Source organism: Protopterus annectens, chromosome 3.part1 (assembly GCF_019279795.1).
Source record: "Protopterus annectens isolate FY-2018-M chromosome 3.part1, PAN1.0, whole genome shotgun sequence".
NCBI lineage: Eukaryota > Metazoa > Chordata > Ceratodontiformes > Protopteridae > Protopterus > Protopterus annectens.
Window position 1 is genome coordinate 847,037,276 of NC_056732.1, and position 19,302 is coordinate 847,056,577.

At 41.1% G+C, this 19,302-nt stretch overlaps 1 protein-coding gene across 3 annotated transcripts in view; it reads right to left on the bottom strand.

The window, feature by feature from the left end:
- Positions 1-19,302, bottom strand: part of LOC122798298 (cytosolic non-specific dipeptidase-like) — a 670,350-nt gene that overhangs the window by 26,497 nt on the left and 624,551 nt on the right. For all 3 annotated transcript variants that reach the window (XM_044067122.1, XM_044067123.1, XM_044067124.1), the window contains exon 10: positions 19,054-19,195. In XM_044067122.1, coding sequence (XP_043923057.1) covers positions 19,054-19,195 — 142 coding nt within the window. The remainder of the gene's footprint in view (positions 1-19,053; positions 19,196-19,302) is intronic.

A 19,302-nucleotide genomic window follows, 5' to 3' on the forward strand; every position in this document is an offset into this window, starting at 1 on the left:
ACATATCCTGTAGTAAGGCTAAGATTGAACAGTAGTTTTATGTTTGGGTTTAGCTCTTCTTGGAGTTCATGTAGGACGCAGCCCGGGACACCATCTGGTCCCATTGATGCTGTGTTTTTTGCTTTGGAGAGGGCGGCTTTTACCTGAGCATCTGAGATGTCAGGGGGGCAGCACTCTGTTGGGATAGATATTTGCCCTTTTGGTGGTGAGAGGGGGGAGAAGTTTGCACTGAACCTGTCAGCTAGGATGTTGGCAATGTCTGTGGGCTGGGCTCGGTGTATTTTTTGTCATTTTGGACCAATTCTGAGCATATCTGGGAATTCCCACCCAGGTTCCTAACAAAACTAAAGAAAGCCTTGTGATTATCCTTAGTGTCCTGTGCAATTTTTCTCTCGAAGCTGGTCTTAGACGATTTTATGAGTGCCTGTAGTTTTTTGCTTATACTGATCAGAGATGCCTTCCCTTTTTGGGATTTTGCTCTATCATGTAGTAGCTTCCTCCTTCTATTGTATAGGTTGTTTATGGCTGGGCTCCACCAGACAGGACGTCTGCCTTTGGAGGATTGGGTCTTGGTTTTATTTGGGATTGCATGACCCATGCATTCCTGAAGGTGTTCATAGAATGCGTTTATAAAGGATTCTGCGGTCTGGGCCATATTTTCCACAGGCCCGGGGGCTTTGAAGGATTTCGCCTCGGTTTTGAGGCGTGTGAAATTTGCTTTAGAGAAGTTTTTCACCGTGGTTTTCAAATTATTGCTGTCCTTTTCACTAATCACAACTGATTCTAAAACTTGCACTTTCTAAAAGATCACCGTTATTATTTTCATAAAAATGAAGAGCGACTGGACTGGTTTCCTTATGTCATATATATTTTCCTGTAGCTTGATTCTAAACTTCCTCTCAGTTTATCCTATAAACCACAGGGACATCTTACAGAATAAATCAAAGCAACTCTATCACAAGAATATGGTTGGGTAGCCATTACAACAGTAATAACACCAAAATATCCAATGATGCAAAAACGGTTTAAACAAGCACCTCAGGGGGAAGGTACAGCCTGAAAAAAAATCTTTAGGGTCTTTGCATAGTTCTTATGTAAAATATAATAGGTTTGCCCTGGCAAAGTTCCAAACAATCACCTTCAAATGAACCCCAGTGACAGGGCTGCCACATTAGTTCCAACTTTTGCCAACACCTTAACACCTGCATAGGCAAGTCAATACTGGTCCGCCCTAAATATAATAGTAAATGCAGAAATAAACCTCTAATAGAATTCCTATATTAAAAAAAGGAGTACAATAATGAAAAAGAAGAAATTCCTTATCACCCTACCTCAAGACCACACAGAAACATAACAGAAAGGAGCTTGTACTACTGTAAAATGCACAGCAGAGTGCAAATTTCAAGTCTACAGATCTTTCTTTAATTATGCCAAGAAATGAAGGAATACTGTCCAACAATACATTGATCCTCAATAATATCACACATTCCAACCACAAGGATTCAGCCAAAGTATTACAGACAAATTCAGTGCTAAACTTACCTCAGCTACCTACATTGTTGGCCTCATTATCTCTGAAAATGTAGTTTCCCCTGAAACTTGAAATAACTCTGGAATAAGTCTTAAAATCCCTGCCAGTGTGTGTGTGTGCTGCGGGAGAGGGGGGATCCCAGTCAATGGATAAAAATTACATCTAACAGACCAGACAGTATCAGGAACAATTCTCATTAATACACAGTATGCACTATCCAAGCCTCAAGCCTCTACTTAAACTGTACAGCCTTAGCCTACCCCACAGGTTTTCTGCTGGATGCCTGCAAAACAGCCACTGTGAATCACTTACATGAGGGCAGTCCACCTCTATAAGATTCATGAACCTTACCAGCCTCATATGCAATGTCATGAAACACATCATAGCATAATTCATTTAAGTGGATACAGGCAGTTTAATTGGTCTACACCTTAATTTCAGTTAAGACAGGTTGTCTTCCTGAATCTAGTAATAGTAAGCTTCTCCAAAAAGATTAAAGAAGTTTTGGACAGTGGTCACTCAAGTCTGGACTGCTTATATCAATCTGGCAAAGGCTTTTGATACTATCCCCCATGATTATTAAAGAATTAGACAAATTTCATGTAAACTTGTTTACCCGTATACTGGCTATTCTAAAGATCCTAGTTGTGAACCTTGCTAGTATCCCCTCTGAATGTACTATACTGCAGTACAGAGACTAGTGACAGTGGTCACTCAAGTCTGGACTGCTTATATCAATCTGGCAAAGGCTTTTGATAGTATCCCCCATGATTATTAAAGAATTAGACAAATTTCATGTAAACTTGTTTACCCATATACTGGCTATTCTAAAGATCCTAGTTGTGAACCTTGCTAGTATCCCCTCTGAATGTACTATACTGCAGTACAGAGACTAGTGCTAGGTCATTTTACACACTTTGTAATTACCTGCATTGACACTTTCCTCAACCCAAACTTAAGTACCAAATAAAAGAAAAAACAAAGGTGTTTCCCACTAAATTACTGCATCTGCAGCAAGCCTAAATACAAAGGTAAATGCAGAAATAAACCCCTGGTAGAATTCCGATATTAAGAAACTGTGCAACAGTTACTAACACACCAAGCTCAACAAATGCAGAATCAGCATTCATTAAAGAAGCAGTGATACTACCCAAGGTCCATGGCTTTTCATATGATAGCTTGAACTTCACTAGCACCTTGTTGGAAACTACTGCCAGCACCTCCCCCCAACAGCTTGTACCCAGACAGGGGGCCCCCTTTGTTCCACTCTAGGTTGCAGCTATGGGAATCACATGGATCATTTGCTGGAGGCCCTATATTTTCTTGGTGAGAAACCTCTGTAGTCTCTCCAGCTGCTACGAGTGTCAGGTGAGATGCATGCAAGCATTCTACTCCATTAATGGTCTGACTAGAGTTGAGTACAGTGGAGTTATAACATCCTTAGACCTAGTTGCAATGACCTTACTTATGAGATGCACAATGTAGAAGGCCTTCTTTACCACTGTGCAAACTTGGTGGTCAAAGTGCAGATTGCTATCGACCTGTGCTCCCAAGATCGCCCACCACTGTTTGAACTTAGGGGGTGCTTTCAATATTGTAATTAGTAAAGAATTCCACTTTGCCAAACAGGGATAATAATGCACTTTTTGCATTTAGTTTTAGACCGTGGCTTTGGGGCCAGTCACTTATCTGTGCTAGCCCTTCCTGTAATATGTTAACATCATTGGGGGACTGAATGATAGCACCCGCTTTGCAATCTTTGGCGAACCTGGCAAGCCAAAGGCTGCCTACTTTATCCTGGACTTCTGAAAAAATAGATCCCATACAGTAAAGGGCCCAGCACAGATCCTTGTGGTACGCCATTGGTGATGGGTCAACCGGTAGTGGTGGAGTCACCAACTTTGACGGTATGTGTTCTGTCGGTAAGCCAACTGGCTACCCATCTAGTGACATATGGGTTAATCCCCAGCTGGGAGAGTTTCCCAATGATACGTGGGTGGGGAATTGTGTCAAAAGCCTTGGCTAGGTCAAGACAGGCAGTACACACGGTCTTACCTTCATCCAGGGCTTTGACGACTTTCTTGAAGAAGTCTACTAGGTTTAATAAGCATGAGCGTCCCTTAAGTAAGACAAACTGGGCTGTGTGTAGTGTCTGAAGGTCACCTATGTCCTTGTTAATAAGGTCCATGATGATTCTTTCCATGACCTTGCAGATGAGGCTGGTTAGACTTATGGATCTTTAGTTCCCAGAGTCGGTTGATGGCCCCTCTTTGTGCAAGGGGATTACTGCTGTTCTCCACCCTGCTGACCAGTTCTCAGGCTATGGGAATGGCAAGTGGATCCTGCCAGGTCCTGTTTTAGACTGCTTATTAAGCAACCTGGGATGTTATCTGGTCCCATTAAGGCTGTGTTTTTGGCTTTGGGAAAGTGCAGACACGTCCTGATCTCTAGAGATACTAGGCAGAGGACTGGTGTCAGGTATGCTTTGGAGTATGGCTGGTGGGGACCGTGGAGGGTCAACTTTGTACCAAATCTGTCAGCTAGCAAGTTGTTGATTTCCTCTGGTAGAGTATAAATGGTATCATCCACTATCAGTTCAGCACTTAGCTGGGCATTCCCTTTTAGATTTCAGATGTAGCTAAAACATGCCTTATGATTATCTATAGCTAGGGATGCTATTTTAGCTTTGTAATTAGCTTTACAGGACTATTTCTGATTTGCTTGTTCAAGCTGTGGAGGAAATTTTTCCTCTGCTGAGTTGGTTTCCTCTTGTACTTAGACATCGGTTTCTTCCACTTATTATATAATCTGTTTATACTTGGTCCACCAGGGTGTTTTTTTTTTTTTTGAGACAACCTGGTTCTGACCTGGTCAAGTACAGCAGAGTCTTTACAGTTGCTTGTGTGTTTATACAGGGCATTTGTGTACACCTCTGCATAGGAGTCACTGTTGTCTGTGACTGTGCGGGGTATAAAACTTTTTATACCATTGCTTAGTAGGCTTTAGTTTGCTTTGGAAAAGTTGTTTAGTTTTTTTGCACCTGTGGGGGTGTCATGTCCAGCTGTGACTGAGTGAGACTAATTTATGGTCCAAACTTATCAGGGAGGGCATCACACAGGGGGAGTGCAGCGACTCCCACAATGTTGGTGAGTGCTAAGTCTAGGACATTTGATCCCCTTGTGGGGGTGCAGACTTTCTGCTCCAGAGTATTTGTATTGACAATGCCCAGGAACCTCAGGGCAAGCATGTCTGTGCTCGTGTATGTCATCCAGTTGATGGAAGGATAGTTGAAATCTCCCATGACTAAGGTGTTGGGCTGTATGGCGAGCGACTCCAGTATGTGTTTCTTTGTTCATGGTGGGGAGCGTATAGCTAGCAATGATGTGGTAGGGTATTTTGCCTGTAGTTAATTAGACATGGAGTAGCTCGAAAGCGTCACATTGTCTGACCAGTCTTGAGGTGTACTTAGCTTTAATGAAGATGGATACACCTCTACCTTTATTTCTTTGAAGCTCATTTTGAGGTCTGAACATGGAGAAGGCATTGTAGCCTTGCATGGCTGGGGAGCTCTCCATGGCCTTGAACCATTTCTCAGTGACTGCACAGACATCAGCATCTTCCAAAGTGAGGAGTGCTACCAGGGAGTGCAGTTTCGTGTTTATACTCCTAGCATTAAGCAGCAGAACCTTGAGTTTGTCTTGAGTGGATTTTATTACACTGGAAATGTTGTTGTTTTGACATTGCCTAAAACAGGCACTATACAGAGGCAAATGCCTTTGCCAGTATCTGATAGCAGAGAGAAGGCAGGTGCAGATCATTTCTAGCAAAGCAGTGTCCAAGTCTTCCCAGGCTGACAGATACTGGATCCCCTTGGACTGTTTATATTGTGGCTTCATCCTGGGTAAAGGTAGAATATTGCTTAGGGCTAGGGTCATATCTGCCAGATACACAATCTGAGAGTTAAGTCATGTCTCTCTTCATACAGTCCAGAGAGGTAGGACTCAAGTCATTCACCCCAGCATGTACTGTGACACAGGCAAAATGGTACTTCTTGTTGAGTTAGTGAGTGCATGAATGATATGATGGATCCTGGCACCTGACAGGCAGCTGACCGTGACCTTCCCCTTGTCCAGCATGGAGGGGGACACCTGTGTGTCTCACTATGGAATCACCTATTAGGTTTTGAGGTGTTTTGCCTTAGGTGCTTTTTTACTGAAACACTGGTGTATGTGTTGCTATGTGTAGTGGCTTCTATATGTACAGCTGTATGTGCAAGTGGTTTACATTTGGGAGGTCTCTGATCTTTTGGTAAGTTTCAAGTGCGTACCTCTGCATATGTGGGTTTATGGGTCATGACCTTATTTTGTGCGAGAGATGGTGTGTGTCTGCTGACAACCTGTTTGATGTCCAATTTGTTGTTACGTGAGAGAACCGATTCCAATTTCATAGTGTAATTACATCTCTTGCATAGGGTATTTGTTTTATGAATAAGTGGTTGTCTGTATACATGAAGCAATTACTACATTGCCTCAGTATGCTCATGTCAATCACAGTGGCCAGAGAAATGATGGGGAAACTGCCCATCCATTATAGCAGTTTTTTTCACCATGTACTTTTGGGGAAGGGAGTGGAACAGTTGGATCAGTTTTTGTGTTGGGTCTAAGGGGGCGTGTTCTACTGAAGGCTAGAGATAAGTGTGGCAACGCTGTTCAGTGCACAGATGAGTTGCTGGCAGTGCAGGAGGGAAGCTTGTGAGGGTTCAACTGACAGATGTCTAGGGAAAAATTGTGTTTCAAGGCATATGCATCTACACAGCGCATTACTAGTCCCTGCTGTGCAGTGCACAGCAACGTGCAAACCTGAGGTTTAAATACAGGAGAAAATAAACACTTTTAAGCTAATCAACCAATAGGACACACAATGAGCCTTCCTCTAGCAAACCCCAGCTAAGACAAGGCTGGATCTACACTCTTCTGCCCCAAGGGTGCAGGGGAGCCCTTCTTAATGTAAGATGGATGGTTTACTGCTCAAGTTCATCAATAACAAGCTAGATTCAGCGGATCTGAATCTAGACCATGCTATCTAGGCTAAAAGTACAATTGAAATAAAGTGCAGAAAATGATGCAGTCACAAATAGTAAAATGCAGAAATAATGCAACAATTAAATGAAATACACTCTAAAAAGTGCAGTAGAATCACAAAATATACTTTCTTGATTTTTAGCCCTGGATTTCAGCAGAAACACTCTGGACCTCTGGCAAAAGATGCCAAACGTAGAACAGTTACTGATAACTGATCAGGGGAAGATGCATTTTTTTCACTCCCTTGCTTACGGTACCATACACATGTATAGTCATAGTGATACTGCCTGTCCCAATCTGTGGGTCTGACAGAACTTCAGCAAAATAATAACACTGATGATGAAGCTGCATTAGTAGTAGAAGACAGGGATCAGAGTTCTGAGTCCAGCCTTCTAAATCAGTGTCATCAATGGAAAATGCCTGACACCAGTGCTAAAAATGAGTGGTACTTCTGTAAGTCCCCTCATTCCTTTCATCATTAAATGTTTTCACCAAAAGATGAACATGGTATAGAAATCTATATAAATGCAGTACCCACTGAAGTGTCAAGACCAAAAATATATAAAAGGGAAGGTGGGTGGAAGACAGATGCTATGGATCTGCGGCAAAAGACTTTAGGAAGGACAGGTCTCACTTTCCTTATCTGCCCTATAAGGAAGGACCAAGTCCCCTTCCCTAAAGCACAAAGGATAAGGGAAGTACTTCTGCTAGATACAGCTCAAGGACGAGTGGATTCACACTCAGGGAATGTGGGAAAAATCAAAAATGAGTCATGGCACATATGATCAGGCTGCTCCTGCAGAGAGCAGTGTGAGACGGGAGAAGCATGATTTGAGCATGGCACAGGCACTGGGGTCCATGTTCAGATATGTTCCTGCCCCACCCCAAAGGAGAGATCCCACCAGAACTTTCTCACTTTAAGTTTCCTTATTTATTAAAATAGTCAAGCTATAAGGTACAAATACCTCTTTTCAGTAGTGATCTGGGAGCAATGCTTGGTTAAGTGACCTGCTCAGAATTCTATAACAGGCAAATTGGAGGCTGACAGAATAAAACCCATGACTACAGAATGAAGCTGGTCAGCAGCTCAAATCTTTAATCCACATTGCTAAACTTCCAGACTATTCAGTCAAACAAATGTCTGAGCTTAAAGGCCTAACCGGCAGCAATGGGATGGAGTCCTGCCTGATCCACAGGGATGCATGGGTGAAGAATCCTCAGTCCAACTAGTAACTCTACAGGACCAGATGGATTACTCCAGGGTACAAGCCAGTTACTGGTGTGCTTCAGTGGTTTGTCTGGGAGGGGGTTAAATCAGACTTGCAGTCCAAGATGGTGGCTGCCTGAGACAAAACTTACTGCAGAGGAAGACCTGCACAAAGCTGATCCCTCATGGAAAGATGGAGAGACACAAGGGAATGGACTTGCCCACAAGACTCTGATTGGTGTCCCTCCATATACATTACTTTCTTACAATGCTCAGGCACTGGCCTGAATCTGTAAAAAGGATACTCCTTGCTAACACATGGGTTATGGACTTTCAACCACTACCATCTTATAAGCTGCAACATGACTAGATTTTCCGTCTGGTGTCTTGGTTAAACTGCTGGCACTTGAGGCAGTGCTTCATGCACAGTAAGTCCTCTGTTATGAACCCAATAAAAGCACTATTTGTTGTGAGTCCAAACCTTCTTTATTGTAACATCAAAATTAAGTGCTTTCGTCAGTTAAAATTTTGACTTCATCAGAATTCACTAGAAAACTAACAAATGCTGTTTAAATACACACAATGCTATTCAATGATTGGTTAAATGTTTTCACAATTAACAAACCCAATAAACCAATTAATATTTAAAAAGCCAGAATTCAATTTATACACCAGACATAAGTTAAAATTTGAGTTAAAATCTTTTGTTTCTTAAAATTTGATACCATAAGAAATGTGTAATAATAATGTAATAAAAGAGAAAAAAAAGAGAAGAAAAGAGAGAAAAAAACAAAAAAAGGAAAGGCATCAATTTCAGAAATAAATGTAGAATATTTTTTTGTGTATGTTGTGTTGTATGTACTTTTCTTTTATATAAATTAGATGTTTTCAGCCCTTTCCTTCAAAATAGGTGCCAAGTTTAAATGTTCATTCAAACCAGGGGGAAAGTTTGCTGCAAGCCTGAGTTGCCACATCAGTTCCTTTTTCAATAATATATTTTGCCAGTCCCCACAAGTGGTGTCCCACAGGGCTCAGTCCTTGGCCCCCTATTGTTCGGCATCTACTTCTCAGAAGTACAGGCAAACATAGGAGGACTATGGCTGACAAAGTTTGCGGATGACTGCAAACTGGGTGCCATAGTGAATAGTACATCGGACACTGACATCCTTCAGAGGGGTCTCACGGAAACTGATAGCTGGTGCCAGAGCCATGGCCTGAAGTTAAACGCAAAAAAGTGTATAGTCATACCCTTCGGGAAAAACAAGGTAATCCCAAGCTACCATATAGGTGGCAACCCACTAAGCACAGAAGAGGTTATCAGGGACCTGGGTACCCAGGTTGACAGTGGCCTCTCGTTTGACACTCATGTTGCTAAAGTGGTTCGAAAGACCTTCTACATTGCCCATCTGATCATGAAGGGATTCACATCCAGATCAAGTGAGGTCATTGTTCCCCTGTACTCTTCACTTATCAGACCAATGATCGAGTACAATGCCCCATTCGGGATGTATCTCACCCGACACCTGCAGCAATTGGAGAGACCCCAAAAGTTCCTCACCAAAAGGATAAAGGGACTCCAAAACCTGTCATATACTGCCAGACTGAAGAAACTCCAACTCTATTCAGTTGCATACCGTCTGCTCAGAGGTGACCTGTGCCTGACATACAATTATACAGACAGAGAAATTTTGCCAGAACACTTTTCCCTGTTTTCAAAAGGGTTTAAGTATGTACCTACAAGAATCCCAGATATTACTGACACTTTAATTGATATTCAACTTTACACCAGAAAATTTAATTTACAATTATTGCACTCGAAGGTTACCAAAAATGATACAGATTTATGTAAAGAAGTATGTAAAAAAAAGAAGTATGTATAATCCCCCTTTAGATCCTTTAACACTTTTGAGAAGGTTGTTAAGGATGACATTTACAAAATTTGGGGCAAACACAAAAAAATCTTCCACAATCTTAGTAATACAGAGAGAACGTTGTTGCAGGAATTAAGAAATGACAAGAGCATACGTGTTATGGCACCAGATAAAGGGGGCGGTATTGTACTATTCAACAGTACTGATTACATCGATATTATGCAGGGAATTTTATTTAATGTTAATAATTATTCTACATATGCCAGAAATCAAACTCATATAGCATATCAGAGAATTGACAGTTTTCTATATGAATATTTTATGGATCAAAGAATTACAGGGGCAATATATGATTTTTTATCTAACATTCATCCTATCATCCCTGGCATATTTGGTATACCCAAAATGCACAAAAACTTGGAACATCCACCCTTCAGACCTATTGTAGCAGCAACTGGGTCCAAAACTCACAATTTATCTGTATATGCAGACAGGAAGATTAAACATGTTGTGGACATGTGTCCACATTTAGTTAAGGACTCATGGGAGTTTCTTGGTCAACTTAAAGGCCATTTATGGAGCGCGGAAGATTATCTTGTCACCATTGATGTAATGGATTTATTTACCTGCATTCCTAAAGATGAAGGTTTAAGATATTTTGAGGAGACTTAATACAATTTATCTACTATGGATTGTGATGAAATAAAGTTAATTTGTGAAATGATGGAATTAATTTTAGACAATAATTACATCTTTTTTTGAGGGTGAATACTTTCAGCAAGTCAGAGGTGTGGCAATGGGTGCCACTTGTGCCCCTACCTACGCAAACATTGTTTTATTAGGATGGGAGAGAGAATATGTGTTTGGAAGTAAATACCATGACTACATAACCTATTATTGCAGGTTTTTGGATGACATTTTTATTCTTTGGAAGGGAACTACTGAATCCATTCCTTTGTTCATTCAATACCTCAACAGTACAACTAATTTCTTAAAATTCACCTTTCAGTATGATGCTTATAAAATTAGTTATTTAGACACCCTAATTGTTAAGGACAAGGATAAATTCATATCCAAAATATATCACAAGAAAACTTTCTGCAATAATTATCTACATTTTAACAGTTTTCACCCTTTTTGGCAAAAGGAAAGTATTATAAAGGCTCAAGCAATTAGGGTAGCTAGAATGACTTCCTTGGTGGAAGATCTTATACCCGAGTTTGAATTTCTATGTTTTTGGAAAGGGGTTACCCTATGGGTTTGGTGGTAAAAACTCTTAACGATGTTTTCAAGGAATGGGGAAAGAAATACACCCCACTATTAGGTAAGGGAACTAATAAAAATCAGTGTTCTGGGGAGATTGTCAAAAAATTGAATGAAACCTATTTTGAACATTCTTGTATTGTACAATAAAGTCCACTATATCAACAAGTTAGAGAAGTTTTATATAAGAACTGGAGTATATTTAAAGTTGACTATGACAAATATCGAGTTTTGGGTGAAAAACCAGTGTTTACCACCAAAATTGGGTTCAACTTGAAAAAGATTTTGGAAAGTAGACCAAAATGTTTTGCCATTGATGGAAATTATAATAATGGTACTAGATGCTGTGGGAGATGTAAATATTGTTCTTATATCTCCCATTAAACTAAGATTTGTTTGAAAAATCAGAACAGCAGCATAGTTTACCCTAGGAGAGGTAATTGCTTTTCTAGTAAGTTGGTCTACATTGCTATGTGCGACACCTGCAGCTCTTTTTATATTGGGAAGACCGAGAGGCTTCTCAAGACAACAATTTATGAGCATTTGTACAATATAAAAAATAAAAAAGTTACAAATGCTTTGTACAAACATAGTATAATTTGTAATAATTACACAGGCTTTCATTTTGCTATTTTAGACTTTGTACACTTGGAAGCCAGAGGTGGGGACTGGCAAAATATATTATTGAAAAAGGAACTGATGTGGCAACTCAGGCTTGCAGCAAACGTTCCCCTTGGTTTGAATGAACATTTAAACTTGGGACCTATTTTGAAGGAAAGGGCTGAAAACATCTAATTTATATAAAAGAAAAGTATATACAACACAACATACACAAAAAATATTCTACATTTATTTCTGAAATTAATGCCTTTCCTTTTTTTGTTTCTTTATCTCTTTTCTTCTCTTTTTTTTCTCTTTTATTACATTATTATTACACATTTCGTATGGTATCAAATTTTAAGAAACAAAAGATTTTAACTCAAATTTTAACTTATGTCTGGTGTATAAATTGAATTCTGGCTTTTTAAATATTAATTGGTTTATTGGGTTTGTTAATTGTGAAAACATTTAACCAATCATTGAATAGTATTGTGTGTATTTAAACAGCATTTGTTAGTTTTCTAGTGAATTCTGATGAAGTCAAAGTCCTCTGTTATGATGGAGGACTTTTTTCATGTGATCCTGATGGGAATGGAAGTTGCAGAACTGTTTGGAGAGAGAGATTTTTTAATGTGTTAAGAGGTGTGAACCCACTACGCACAAGTGCTTTTCTTCAGGGGTGACAGCAGGGCCTGGTTAAGTGAATAGCTCTGTGTCAGAGAGAATGTTCACAATGGATGGGCTCGTTTGTTCTCTAGGAGGTTCTCCACTAAGTCTGAGGTGGCTTGCCCACAGACCCTTTCTCAAAAGAAGTAGGCATCCAGGATCCTTAAAACAGCCTCAGCTGTGCCATTTGCCAAAAGAAAATACCAGACCCTGCTGCTCTAGCAATGGTATCAACATGTAAAAATTACAGCAGTTCACATTACAACCCACTATAAATGTTTTAATAAGCATTCTGGTCAGTACTTCCTTTGTCACAGAAACAGAAAAGTTATATTGGTAAAGGTCTGAGGGATGAGAATTCCAAAATGTCCGATGAAAACACACTCTTTCCTGCCATATTTAGAGCTTTAGGCTTCTTAGTAGGCAATAAGGTGGAAAGGTATTGTGGTCTCTGGAACCGACACTGGATTGCAGAGATCAGAGAGGCGTTGGCTCTAGATGCTGAAAAAGAATGTCACTATATACAGCCAGGGGCTTTGAGGATACCAGCTTTTCTAAAGATAAGTATGCTTCCAGTCTGGAAGTGTAGCATCTATAAACACAAGACTCCAGAAGTAATGGTCCTCTTCCCCCATATGCAGATTTAAGCATTTCTGAGAAGAAGGGAAAGCAGCCGCACGTCAGACTATAAAAAATGTCATCAGTCTGGTGACGAAGGGACATGGGGGCGGGGGAGGTGGCAGTTGAGATGTGCCACTGCAGAGAGGTGATGTCTTTGGATACTCCGGATTCCTTTCTCAGGACACAGAGCAAGAGGGAAGCACCAGAAATCTAGCCCCAGGAAAGGTGCACTCACATTCAGACGATGCTCATACTGTACGTGTGTGAAGCACCAAACGTTGGAGGTCTGGTCAGCTAACTGAAAGTAACTGCCAGGGCTTGTCCTATAAGTCATGGTGGGGGAAGTCCCAGTTGGCCCTCCTCAACTTAGGCCATTAAGCCTTGCTGGGCTGTGGGGAAAACTGGGTAGGGGGTACATGGTCTTAAAAGATGCTGACAATGACCTTCCAGGGGAACTTAAAGAACAGCACAACTGGTGCAGATTAATCAAAGGTGGGTTCCAGCAATTCAAGCAAGAGATGAGCCATGATAATTCCCTGGGATACACCACCAGGGGTGGCTGGAGGGGGGGCACAATATTTATGGGCCTCTTGCTGTACACAGAAGCAGCAGTAACTCAACTGAAGGAGGAGCTGGGAAAATTCAAGGTCCAAGAGGTCATGACTGGGAAAGCCTTCCCTCGAGGAGGATGAGACTGATGTCTGTCCTCCATTCCCTTTGCCTTCACATGATATTCCAGCACCATCCCATGACTGGGCTATAGACCCTCATGCTAATCCTTGCAGATGGTGTTCTCAATGGCTACAATATAAAAAATAGGATAGCATCATATTCCTCTAGTCTCTTCATTAGACCAAGCTGAAACTGTGACTGTTATGGAGTTGGTTTACACAGTATTCTTCAACCAAGCAACATAACCAATGCTGGTCTAGGCCCAGGCTCATGATCTGATGGACATATTAAAACTTCAATATTTTACTTTTTTGGCACCAAAACAATGAACTTATCCATTAATGAGCATCAGGACTGAGATTCAAACTGCAGAAACCAGCACAGAAGTGTGGGAGGGTATAAGCATAAGCATACTCAGTCTGATGTGTGACACCACAGCATGCAGCAAGAGGAGGTGCTCACACCCTTAAAGTAAATGGGAGTGGAAGAGAGAAAAAAAATAACATCTCAGTTGAGGAATGCAAAATAAGACACCAGAAAGTCTTTTCAATATACAGAGTCCTTTGAATGGCGAATTCATGAAGTAAAATATAAAGCAGCTGTAGAAGCAGCTTATTAAAAACAGCAAAACATTTAACAAATTACTGAAAAATGGAATGAACCAATTATATTAGTTCCCAGAGGCAGAGTGATAAAGTCTTTACTGTGACCCAGGACTGATTAGTGATCTGGGCACAGGAAAAGTGAAACACAGAATGTAGCATTTGTGGTTGATGCTGTCTGATGGGGCAACAGCTCTGTGCTCTGTATGTCTCCTGATACCCAGCAGAGGCCAAATAAACCAGAATGTCGTCTAAAGGGACAGGGATTAATAACCCAGGCAGACCATGCTTTGTATCAGGGGATAGAAGCACGCATGGAAAAGAGCACAGGTCAACAGGCCAGTTTCTGGGGGAGTGACATTCATCCAGACTTCCATGAGGGGAAATGTTGGTTAGAGTTAGCAGAAAACCCTCATGGATGACTGGACAATGGCTCTCTTGGTTTCTGAAGTAACACAGAGAAGCTGATGGTCAGCAGGAAGAAAAACATCAAGAAATAAGTCAATAAAAACAGACCGTCACGAATAAGGTCACAAGGAAAAGTATGGAAACAAAATGGACAAAATGACAGTGTTACACTCAATGGAGTATACTCAGATGAAAGTAGACCACCACAAGAGTACCACGTTAGTACTGCACTATGTAAATTTTAATGCTATACACAAGGCACTGCAGAATACATGAGAGAAAGAAAAGGCATTTTTAATGATACCACAGACAGGCAACAGCGCCAATACATAGGTGTAGAAAGGAATGAAAGGAACTAGGCAGGACTGGAAGACTGTCTTAAAACATGGCTGCTCAGATTCAATGATAACCATGCATGGAGTTCATGTCATAGCTGGGATGAAGCCCTTACTAAGATCCAGCTAACTCGAGTCTGATTAGTGGCTTGGGCACTGTGGAAGCTGAATGGGGTGGTAAAGGAATGAACAGACATTTCCTTGCTCATGTCTGTCACTGGTAACTGAGGGGACTTGCTGGTGTGTGTTCAAAGCCATGGATTCCCAGAATATTTCTAACTTTGACCACTGAATCTTACTTTCCCCAAGAAGATTTTCAGAGAAACGTCAGTTCTGATATCATCAACCTGTCACTGGATAAGTTAAGGGGAGCTACTCCTTGGGATCCAAGTGGTTACTAGCAAGCTACAACCACCTGAAAGGGGATATACAATGCCTAAGGAATGAGATGTACTTCCCTAAGTGGGAGCAGGAAGTGCATTTTGTCTGGACCCCACCATGTCCACTGAAACAGATGACGGCCGGGCTCCTCAGCCTTCACGAGGATAACCACACCACACATGGGCAATTAATATAATTTCAGAAATGGACTTCTCTATGAGGGCCTGATCAAGTCGTAGCTCTCCCCTTCTTTGGTCATCTGATAATGCTCTGTCAGGGATTATACAACATCCTCAACCACTGATACTTGCCTGAGAAGCTCCTCTCTCTTCCATCCCCCTGGTAGTGAGGTAAGCCAGGAGTTTGTTCCTCCAGCAGATAAAGGAGTCTGGTTTGAACTACTAGCTCTAATGGGAGTGCTTCATACTGTGCTCCTTTCCAGGCAGTAGAAACAGTGCCAATGGTGCATTTTGGTACATAACATGTAAGCTACAGAGCATATGAGCTTCACAGAAAAATACATCAAAGAAAGAAAGAAAGAATGAACCCCCTCGTAGGCTCACCAAGGACATATGTTAGCTGAAGACAAAGACTAGTTTGTCCAAGTGGAAAAAGCAAACACTCAAAGCTGTTTGTGTCTCTGCACTAGTATTCAGGAACATTTAGGGTATTAATCCTTACTGCCCCTAACCTTGAAAAGGGTGTGTGTGTGTGTGTGTGTGTGTGTGTGTGTGTGTGTGTGTGTGTGTGTGTGCGTGTGCGTGTGTGTGTGTGTGTGTGTGTGTGTGTGTTAGCATGGTCGAGTACAAACGAAAATATCAAAGTCATCACTACATCAGGAGTTGCACCACAATATGCTTTCACCATGTTTACTAAACATTTTTATGGGACCTTATTTTTCCTGTAAAGTACAGTTGTGTATGTAATAGTAGATGTTTGAATAATTGCTGCAGTAGTATATGAGGTTATATCCTGCCAAGAATAGAATAGTCGGCCACCTTCCAAAGGCTTCAGGGCACCTTACAGAAAAGACAAGTTTGGCTGCCACACCCTTCAGACCTTTCCTGCCGAGACAGGCTAAGCTCTAAAAGGACAATGCTAGCAAAAAAGAAAAAAAATCAATAAGCACATTTTGGTATAAACAACACACCATAATACAAGGAGGATGGAGGGAAAGAGCAGCTACTGCAGCAGTGATCAAGCATCTACTGTTATGGTCATTTTAATTACACAACTGTACTATATTCATCATGCTGATCACTGCTGCAATAGTGTTAGCTAGATGGGTAGATTACCCTAGCTTACTACATTTGGAAGGTGGAAGGAGAAGAGTGCAGGGCCCCCTAGAGAATGGTCCTTGCAAAACTAGATCTACGCTTAGAGAAGCAATCAAGCTTACACTGCTTTCTAAAAGTATGTGCAGAGGACCAAGTTGCAGCTTCTAGAATACTTCTAGCATCCACCCTTTCCAAAAAGCCACAGATGAAGCCAAAGCCTTGACAGAGTGGGCTTTGACCCTGCCTGGAATAGTTTTGTTGTGGTGACTATAACAAAAGGTCTTCTTCTTCTTTCGGCTTTTCCCGGTTAGGGGTAGCAACAGTGGATCATCTGTCCTCTCATGATTGGCAGTGGAGTTTTACAGTGTCGAGTTGCCAGCCCGGAGCCCAACCTTCCACAGAAGGCACACACTTACACCTAGGGCCAATTTAGAGTGTCCAATCCACCTACTGCATGTCTTTGGGATGTGGGAGGAAACCGGAGCACCTGGAGAAAACCCATGCGACCACAGGGAGGACATGCAGACTCCACACAGAAGGCACCCCAGCCGAGAATCGAACCAGAGAACCTCTTGCTGTGAGGCGGCAATGCTAACCGCTGCACCACTGTGGCTGTGACTATAACAAAAGGTAAAAAAAAAAAAAAAATAGCCTTACACAATCATTTGGAAATAGTCTGTTTTGACATAGGTTGTCCCTTCTTACTTTCACAACAAATTAATCGATTTGAAGATCTGAAAGATTTAGTTCTGTCAAGATAATAGTGCAGTTGTCTGTGGACATCTGAAGTATGGAATATCCTCTCTCCCTCACTTTTGGGTTCAGGAAAGAAAACAGGGAGATGGATGGTTCGGCTTAAAGTCAATTCAGATGCCACTTTATGCATAAAAGGAGGACTAATTCTCAAGCAAACACTGTCCCTGTGCAAAATGAGTTAGGGTTGACTCATCATAACAGATTGCAACTTAGGCACTCTTGCTACAGAGATCAGAGCAATCAATAAAACAGTTTTCCATTTTAAGAACCTGAAGTCACCCAGGTTAGCTCATTCAAATGTGCTTGCTTCTCTAACACAAAATTAAGATTCCCAAGGAGGGACCATTGCTTTTCTTGGAGGCCTCTTATGCAAATCCCCTTTCAAAAACATTTAACACAAGAAATGCACTGAATGAGGAGGATCCATGGGCAGACATGCTGAAATGGCTGATAAATGAATACTGACAAAGTACTAAGAAAGGCCATAGGACATTAAACCAAATACTGTAAAACTCAAAAACAAATAGCTCTGAATGGATGCGGGTTATGTTGCTGGCACCAACTAGAAAACCTTTTCCATTTTCTAATATAAAATTTTCTAGTAGCAGGTTTTCTTGCCTCCATTAGTATCCACTAAACATCCTCAGTAAATATGTGCCTAAAGAGAATTAAGACCATAACATCCAAGCAGTCAACTGAAGTTGACTGGTGCCGGGGTGTATCACACACCTCTGTCATTATGTGAGCAGATCCAATCTGTGAGAAAGCATGTGGTAATTGCCCTTGGCCATTTCCAAAAGACAGGAATAATGCACCAACAATGTTACTTAATGGCAGTAGCAGTTTCCCCATGAATGGGCACAAAATTCTGACAAAACAGGGAAGTCTTCCTTGTTCCGTCTCCCAGAATCAATAACATTGGCTCTCCATTGCCCACTGAGGAAACTCTAACAGCCTCAGGATATGTGGCTAACCCCAGTCCATAGTGGCTATAGGTGCAACACGAGAGGGGTCTGGGATAAAAGAAGAGTGGTCTGAATGGTCACAGCTGAGACAAATTGCTAGCCTGCTGTGATGGAACATGCTGTTTGTTTAACTTTTTCTTTTTGTAGCTGGAAGGAGGAATGACTATAGGACTGGTTGTTCCATGGTGAAGCTAAAAATGGTGCCACTTGCCTGGGGAAATTAAGCCAATGTTGATTTAAAAAGTCTTTACAAGTCAGTTTTTCAGAGACAAACACAATGAAAAGCACTTTAAAATGTTCTGCCAACCTTAACACATAATTTCTCTACAGAAATATGTTTTTCAGTTACTTTAAACAACTTTTAAACTGACAGGAAAAAAGAGCGCTCCTGTTTAAAAGTACAGTATAGTCTTATGACAAGTCCGTTAAAACACAAACTCCTAGCTTTAAAATAACTTTCATGAAAAGAAAACTATTAATAAATAAAAATTATTGGATGGAAGTTTTTTCCCCAGAAAAGGAACTTATCCACCCAGCAATGGAACAGCACAGTCCACCCACTGATCCTTGAAAGCCTTAGGGAAGTGTACTCTTTGGTGGCAGTAAAGCTTTGACGGGCTTGGCACTCAAACTTGTCTTTTAGTCAGCTCAGCTTGAGCTGCCTGACACTTCAGGCAAGTGGAAGGTGCTGTGAAGACGTGCAAGCAGAATATAACCCTATATAACTGAGGCTGCTGTAACAGTGATCAATATGATGAACAGCAACAGAAGAAAATCTGAAGTAAAAGCAAAGCAGATGGTGGAAATTTTTACCAACCTGTTTTCATGGCCTTTCTGCCAGCCATATAGTGTGGATGGTTAAAGTCAGATACCCATGCTTTGGCACCATGGCCCATTTCTACCTTCATATTATTGGGACTCTCTAGTTCAGCAAACTTTTTTGTTAGATGTTCAGTAACCTATTATAGAAAAGAGGAGAAAGAGTAAATAAGAGACAGACAAAAAATGCTTATAACATGCATCATCATGGAAAGCATAATTTCTAAGCCTTAAGAGTTTAATTATG